This window comes from Helianthus annuus, chromosome 16 (assembly GCF_002127325.2).
Source record: "Helianthus annuus cultivar XRQ/B chromosome 16, HanXRQr2.0-SUNRISE, whole genome shotgun sequence".
NCBI classification, from domain to species: domain Eukaryota; kingdom Viridiplantae; phylum Streptophyta; class Magnoliopsida; order Asterales; family Asteraceae; genus Helianthus; species Helianthus annuus.
The window spans coordinates 110,483,497-110,491,629 of record NC_035448.2 but is presented as its reverse complement, the minus strand read 5'-3'; the positions used below and the strand labels follow the sequence as shown (position 1 = coordinate 110,491,629).

The 8,133-nt window shown below is 37.2% G+C and overlaps 1 protein-coding gene and 2 long non-coding RNA genes across 3 annotated transcripts; all 3 read right to left on the bottom strand.

Moving 5' to 3' along the window:
• Positions 1-612: 612 nt before the first annotated feature.
• Positions 613-1,749, bottom strand: LOC110940110. The gene is made up of 3 exons (XR_002592832.2): positions 1,664-1,749; positions 1,391-1,560; positions 613-1,060 (listed from the first exon to the last, which is right to left on the bottom strand). It is a non-coding gene; the product is annotated as an uncharacterized LOC110940110 (long non-coding RNA).
• Positions 1,750-2,439: 690 nt separating this feature from the next.
• Positions 2,440-4,214, bottom strand: LOC110940104. Its single transcript, XR_002592830.2, has 4 exons — positions 4,060-4,214; positions 3,543-3,610; positions 2,714-3,447; positions 2,440-2,523 (listed from the first exon to the last, which is right to left on the bottom strand). It is a non-coding gene; the product is annotated as an uncharacterized LOC110940104 (long non-coding RNA).
• A 1,578-nt stretch (positions 4,215-5,792) lies between these two features.
• On the bottom strand, positions 5,793-6,858 carry LOC110879470 (AT-hook motif nuclear-localized protein 27). Its single transcript, XM_022127935.2, has one exon. The coding sequence runs from the start codon at positions 6,843-6,845 to the stop codon at positions 5,982-5,984; it is 864 nt and encodes a 287-aa protein (XP_021983627.1). The 5' UTR covers positions 6,846-6,858; the 3' UTR covers positions 5,793-5,981.
• Positions 6,859-8,133: the final 1,275 nt, after the last annotated feature.

The window sequence follows — 8,133 nt, the reverse complement described above, 5'->3', positions numbered from 1 at the left end:
TATTTTGAGAGATTTGAGCACGTCCCAATAGTACATCTACATGATGTTCATTACACATTAAATTTTTGTATATGAAACTTTCATTATGACGTTTTCATGCCTTTTGTCAAAATGACTTGCACTGGCAGTGTGAACATAAAAAAATACATTAAGAAATGAAGGTAGAGTAATACATAATACAAACGAATTCATCTACGTATAGGTACTAACGAACATTGTGTCACAAAAGTTGTAAACGAAATGCGTTAATGCTATGCATGATATGATTAATATTTAGTAGAAAGCAATTTTAGGGAAAAAGGTAAAAACAAAAACAAAAGAGTCTGAAGTGAGATTAAGATAACAAAACATATATAGTAATAAAAGTCTAAGATCCCGCGAGTTTCGCGGGTGGCTTAACACAAACATATAATATCTACTGCCATTGAGATGAACTTTGTAATGAATTTTTTTTAATATAAACGTATAAAAATGATACTGAAATAAAAAAAAAATATAGATAAATGAGTAGCCCAAGCCTACTATCAAAAGGCCGCCCGAAGGCCCACTAACGGGTCATAAAACCATCAAAATTAGTGGGCGATAGTATGGAACTGCCCACATGAGAAAAGCTACGCAAATGACTTCAAATTTAATGGAATAAAATTTGGGACAACATATTATCCCTCACTCCAGATACAAACAGTGTGAACAAATAACCAAAGTCACAACAATTTCAATGAAACATGCTCCTTTTTTTCCAAGACAAAGCCTGTGCCTTTGATCTTTTTTTTATCCAAAGGTACCCCAACCTTTTTAGCTCCTCTACAGCACTCCCCATATTCAGATTCTTCTGGTTGAATGCTAAGTTGTTTCAACGTCATATACTCCACATTCTAGTCTGCATTATACTGTACACCATTTTTTTCATTCCGTCGACCCACCCGCACGGCAATGATATCCGACCAAATCTTTGCTTTCAAACATATACAACCCAGTTAGACGACATCAGCTTGCAACCCGGTCCCAAACACCTTGAGGCGAAGTGGCAAGACACGAAGAGATGGTCAACCGGCTCCTCCTACGACCCGCATATCAAACATCAAATTAAGTAGTTCAGCATGTAGTATTGTCATAAATACATCAAATTCATATGCATCAGTAACTTTTTAACCTTAAAATAATATATATTAACAACTTAACAGAGAAATAAACTATTTGGAGGAAGATTTTGCTTATTGTATCATGGTAAAGAAAGGTGCATACAACCTTAATCCAGTGTCAAATGACTATAGGTAGTTTCCTTCTTTTTTTGTCAGACCCAACCAACCTTATTCAGATTCCAAAAAACTAAACCATAGAAAAGTTAAATAAAAAATATTAAAAAAAATTACATTAAAAAGTAACTTACTTTGCCAAATGAAGGAACCATATAAGATAAAATTTTGATAGGTACAGCTGCAATTCATTCGCAGGTTACGCCATATGAGATGGCGATGTTGGCCTCATTTGGTGCACGCCCATGAATGGCTCGTCCTCGTGGGGCCAATTAGGCCGCTCTGCCCCCACATTTCTCAGTATCTAACCACAACAAAAGGTTGAACATCATACATTAAAATTGTGACATCTCATTTAAGCATTTCAACAAATAGTATCTATGCATGGTATAATACAACATGAATACCTTCATCAAATGTGAGGTTTCGGGTAAATCCGGTCGAGATTGGGGGATACCTTCTAATCTTGAAGGCGCATGAAACCCAAAAGTCGTTTTGTGACTGCATTTAATGGTATTCATTCATCATAAACAGATAGATAAAAACATATTATCATCAAAACATTAGTTTTTATAATAATAATAATAATAATAATAATAATAATAATAATAATAATAATAATAATAATAATAATAATCATAAACACAATATTATAAAACCCAGTCGTTTCCAACCCATTCACAATATTAAAAGGTGTTTGACTTAGTTAAAGTTGGTCTTTATTACAATATAACTAAAACAATGACATTAAACATAGAGTTCCAATAAATACACTATACTAAGAGAAAGACTAAAACTACCGAATATACCAAACATATTACATTAATTTAATAAAACCTAAGAGCATTTGGTGGGTACATTTGATATTACACAAGGTTTTGAGTGGAAAATATGAAATCGCCGAAAAAGAAAGTTGTTAAACATAACCCTTGATTAGCAGTAGCATTATGGTTATTTTTTTACTTGCCAAAACTTTAACTTATATAAAACTATATGAGAAAAAAGAGTGATAATTCAGGGAGATTAGTTCAAAACCACATAGGACCATATAGGTAGTTGACCCGACATACCTTTATCAATCTGTGGAGCTCGAACACTTGAATAGCAAACACTCTTTCTTGACTATTAACAAACCGAAAGTTCTGGTCCAATTTGAAGAACTTATATGTAAGGTCAAATGACCCGTTAACCAGTCAAAAATATTGTGGGGACAGTTGACTTGTCCGTAACTTTTGGCCATGTGAACTTTCTTGCGCAAGGATGGCACCTGAAAAACCGATAATTTTAGGTAAATTACCTTAGATCAAAATTTGATGGTTTTTTAAGGTTTATATCAATTAAGTTAGTTATCCAGATTGAAATCAAAATGCAGAGCCTTAAACCAAAGAAGAGATAATACAAATCAAAGTCTAATGCAAGGTAACACAAAATAAGAAGCAAGACTCAAATACACTTACCTGGGAGCTAAATTAAAACATGAAAATGAAGTCGATACTGGTGATTCAGGATCGCTGATGGCAACGGTGCCATTAAAATACTGAAGCATCATAGTCTTTGTCCGCCACTACTACCCTCTTCTCGCAATTGCGCCTTCAATTTTTCTCACTATAGTAATTTACGGCTGGTCCCCGATCTTTAACTCATCTTTTTTCTTTCTATAGTAATTTCCTAAAGGTTTGCTTCCACGGTTTGACTTTACTGAGTCCTCATATACAATATAGAAAATTGAAATTGAAGAAAGCATGTTAAACAATCTTTTTGACATCTCATATAAAATGATAAATTAAAATGAGCTTCATGCTGAACTATTGCAGCAGATGACCAAGGAATTAACAATTGCAGCAGAGCCCTGCAACTCAGCAGAGCCTGCAACTGATGCACCAAAATTAAACCTCGTTAAAAATATGTAACCTTGAATTAAAGAACACTGAATCACCAAAATCAAACTTTCGTTTTAACATATCAAACACTAAACTTAATAACACTGAATCACTGAGTGAAACTTCATTTAAAATATTATACCCTAAATTAAAGAACTCAAAATCAAAAGAAGTTAGCATTGATCAATTAAAAAAAAACTAATTAAATTACCTCTTAAACCTTCACAAAGTCAATCGAATCGCCAAGAGATAAATGATTATGAACCGTTGGCTTGTTCAGACCTCCATTAGACATAATCAAGAATACTTACCTGGTTCCTTAATTGAAAGCACATAGTGAGAATGTAAGAAGACTAATCAGAATACAAATCATCAAAGAAACGAAAGTTAGACGTCATAGTAGAACCTCATGGTCACTGAAGCGTTGCGCTACAAACTTGTCAAATAGCTCTCCTCCAGCAATGTATTCCATAACTTTTTTGGAACAAAGTTGACATCAACAATTAGAAAGCAACTTATATGTATAACTATTATAATGTATAAACTATTATAGAAAAATTAAATTACATCTCAAATAAATTTGTAACAAATATAATGTATAGACTATTATAGAAAATTTAAATTACATCTCAAATAAATTTGTAATCAAAGAGCATGGAACACTAAGAACCCAATTAAAAATATGTGAAATAGAAGTCACTTTTGCTGAAACATTTCATCAAGCACTTGGTGTGCGTCTTAAAACTTTTCAATTATAAACAAAGTACTGGATATCAAACCAAATACTTGTATACATACAATAACCAATGCACAGATATAATTCATATCCAAAAGAATTTACAAACAACTGTACCGTTTATACTCAAATCAAACTGTAAAAGTAAACCAATTACGTCGTAGAAACGCATATTGAACCGAATTACCTGACCAAACAACCTCCAGTTGCATCCAAACATGGTAGACCGGCACCCAATCCTTCCAAAACCACCACCCAAGCTACTATCATCGTCAATCATCACTTGTCCAAATTAGAGCTTCATTCGAGCCATTGATGAACTTCTAAAGGCATTTGGATCTGACACCTTCATATAAACAAACTCTAGTTAAAAATACCTAATTTCTTTTATTAATTTGCTTCCCAAATAAAGAAAAAAACATGTATACTCTCTTCAGATTGAAGAACAAAAACGTTAAAATATCATATACATACCAGATCTACAAAAAATCAGAAACAAAAATGATATTTTTAGCTTACATACCTGTTAACACATTTAGATTTGAGTAGATAAACTATACTACAAAAAAAGACCAAATCAGGTTAGCGGTGGTGAAAAATTGAATCTAACATCCTTGTTATCGGACTGACTGGATCACAACAATCGGAGAACCAGGATACAACTGATTTAAGATGAGATATACAAAACAAAAGAAATTATTAGTTATAAAATCTAAAATATCAAGAACGATAGTTGATCCATTGACAAAATCTAACCTTTATCACGAAGATCAGAGCCGGATTCATAGAGGAATGAATGAGAGGCAGAAAGCGATTCATTGATAACGCAGAAACCCTAACAATTCCAAAGCGTGTGAGAGACGGAACATAATCAAGAGTTAGAGATGAAACTGAAATTAGGGTTTCTCAATGAAATTCATTTGAAAAAGGAAACGATTTTATAATTTTGGCAAGATTGAGGGCGGATTGTTTGAGAAGCTTTGTGAAGGTAGCGTCTATTCATTTGCCGCTCAAAGAAAGAATTCGAGAAACAATTAGATGCCACGTGGCATCTGGTAGCCTAATTACATGCCAAGTGGCATAAGTTTGTTTTGTTTTAATATAGATAATAGAATTTAGGAATTGGACCATAAATCATATTTCTTATATATTGCTTGAAAATCTTATATTAGTTATAACTTTTAAGTTTGTATGGTGTGGGATAACGTCCTTTACTGCCTCAACGAGTTAACACTCTCAACATCGTCCCATGCTAGCCAAAGGCGGCTCCGCCAAGCCCTTAACGGGTCAGGGCCGGGCCGTAGGGGGTGTGGTGGGCGACGACACAAGGCCTAAACCCTCCGAGTGCCCAAATCCTTTTAGTTTTGTATATAGAATTTACGCTGTACAAAATAGAATATATATGCACTGAATCGAGAGATAACATAAATGAGCAGCCCTTGTACTAGTGGTTACTGTTTTGCTTAAACAACAAGGAGACACCTATTCTAATCCTGACATCTTCAAATTCTTTATTTTAGCTTATTTTTTGGTTTTTTTTTTTTTTTTGTTAATGACATTTAATTCTTAATTTTGTCAACTGCATCTTTCTCATTAATTAATAAATTACTTCCTAAACTTAGCTAAATATAGTTATTTAAATTGCATCAACATAAATTTTAGTGATTGATGAGTTTATATCAAATGGAGATTTTCGAATTGGGCCAATTTTTTATCTCGTACAAGGCCTTTTTTATGGTTTTCAGAGACAGTCCTGCAACGAGTATTAACTATTCCATGTGTGAAGGCTTATTTTAGTTCAGCCTCTAGTTAAACCATTCCAGATTAATTAAGAAATGGGTTGCACCATGTAACCTAAGTGTAAAAATAAGATTAATTTTGCATCTTATATTCAAATTTGTATTAAGACATAAAAAAACCGTAAGTTAATTAATATCAAATCGCAAAATTTCATTTTTTTCCTTCATTTCGTTACAATATTAGTAAGACAGGAGCTAAACGTACCCTAAATACCCCGAGTAAAACTAAAGATAATAATCATCTTACATGAGGAAGTAAAGGTACATTCAATAGTTTTTTTTACGAGAAGGGTACGTTTAACACAACCCGTTAGTAATGACTTCTCGAATTCGGTCCCCACCCCATTACATCCCCCGAAAACGGATAATCCGAACCGACATTACTCCCATCCGCCACATTAAACCCCGAAACCCCTCCGCCACCGCCACCGCCACCGCCACTTGTCACACCCGAACCCTGAGATGCTGTCGGCTGAACCTGCCCACTACCACCACCACCACCACCTTCCTCCTCCTCATCCTCATCCTCCACCGGCAACCTCTCAAACACCGCATTCGCAAAGGACGCCGCCACAACAACCACCGGACTGGACGCAATCAACTGCCCCACCAAAACCCCTCCAACCACTTGCCCCTCCCCTCCACTCAAAAACACCGACAACCCACTCGCACTCTCCGGCGCCGGAGGCGGCAACACCGTGCCGGAAAGTGTTAATATCTCAAACCGCCCATGAAGCGTCACCGCTTTCGAACAATCCGCCGGCTGACGCAACGTGACGTCAGCGACGACACCTGTACCACTCAAAACAGACACCCCTCTTCCTCTCCGGCGAGCGTAAACATTGAGGCTTTCGATAACATCGGCGCCGGAGGAGATTTCGAGGATGTGTGACCGGAGAGAATTGGGGGTTTCATGGGTGATGACGACTGGTGGTTTGGGTTTGTTTTTGGCGCCTGGTGGGCGGCCCCGAGAACGGCGGATAGGGCCGCCGGTGCTGCCGGCTGGTGAGTCTGGTGGAGGAGGGTCTAGTAGACGGTGGAGGTAACCGGGAGGGGCGGATTGGGGTTGACGGTGGTCGTCGTAGTCTGCCATTGAAGTTGGAAGTTTGAGGTTTGAAGTTTGAAAATTGAGGAAAAGAATTTGTGCAATCTGAATGGAAGTCTCTTTTCTCATGCCTTTATCTTCTTATCGTGCATTAATTGTTATAGGGTAGTATTATTGGCACACCTTGTGGAATTAAATCGACATCCTCGATACGCATCGTATAGGCTTATACGATGCGAATTGAGATGGGTTCAAACTTCTATGTCTGTCAAAGGCTGCCAATGTCCCCTTATCAAAAAGTAATACGCATCGTATAGGCTTATACGATGCGTATTGAAGGTGGCGATTTAATTTTTTAATTTTTACAAGGTAGCTTCCTGTCACGCAGTAGCTTTCCGTCACGCGAACGAAGAAGCAGCTCTTTGGACATTTGTCGGTCTTCAAACATCTAGGAAACATTATTTGAGAATACCCCTGAATTTATCGAAGCTGTAGAATGAGATCCTCCACTGTTGGGTTATCATCTTTCAACCTCATTTTCCCTAAATTTATCGATTCTGTTTTTCAACAGGGAAGGGGTGTAAACGAGCCGAGCCCGAGCCCGACTAGGCTCGAGCTCGGCTCGTAATGTCTTTATGAAGCTCGAGCTCGGCTCGCGAGTAAAACCCAAAGCTCGAGCTCGGCTCGAGCTATTTCGAGAACAACCTCAAATGAGCTAAAAGCTCGGCTCGAGCCCGTTTCAACAGCGATTAAGCGAGTCAAAGCTCGGCTCGAGCTCGGCTCACCAATGTTATCATCATCATTATTATATTATATATATAAAAAACTAAAATTTTGTTTAGGCTCGATTGGGCTCGCGAGCCTAAACGGGCTTTGTATTTCAGGCTCGAGCTCGGGCTCGATAACTAAACGAGCTCTATTTCAGGCTCGGGCTCGTTAAGGCTCGACTCGTTCGAGCTTTTAGCCGAGCCGATCACGAGTAGCTCTCGAGCCTCTGGGCTTGTTTGCACCCCTAGATGTAATGCAATGATTTCTCTCAATTCAATAGACCGACACTTGCTTCATAGGACTCACTTGAATCATCTCGAATGTAATAACAGTACGTTTAGCATTCGTGCCTGCTTGAATTGCAGAAAGCAAAGGATAACGAAGATGAACATTGTATTTATCACGAAAGTACGGAACAACCGAGATAACAGCTCCGGTTTTATCAGCTGCATTTGGAATAGGAGAGTTGAAAAAACTGCAACTGGAATTGATCTTGGAACAACATACTCTTGTTACCATATGACACATGATAAAAGCGCTTCTCTAGACAATCTGGGATTATGTTCCGCAAATTGGGAACCACATATTTGCTTCAAGATTTACGTCTGATGTCCATGTTTTGATCACATTTGACTTCATCTGCGGCAGT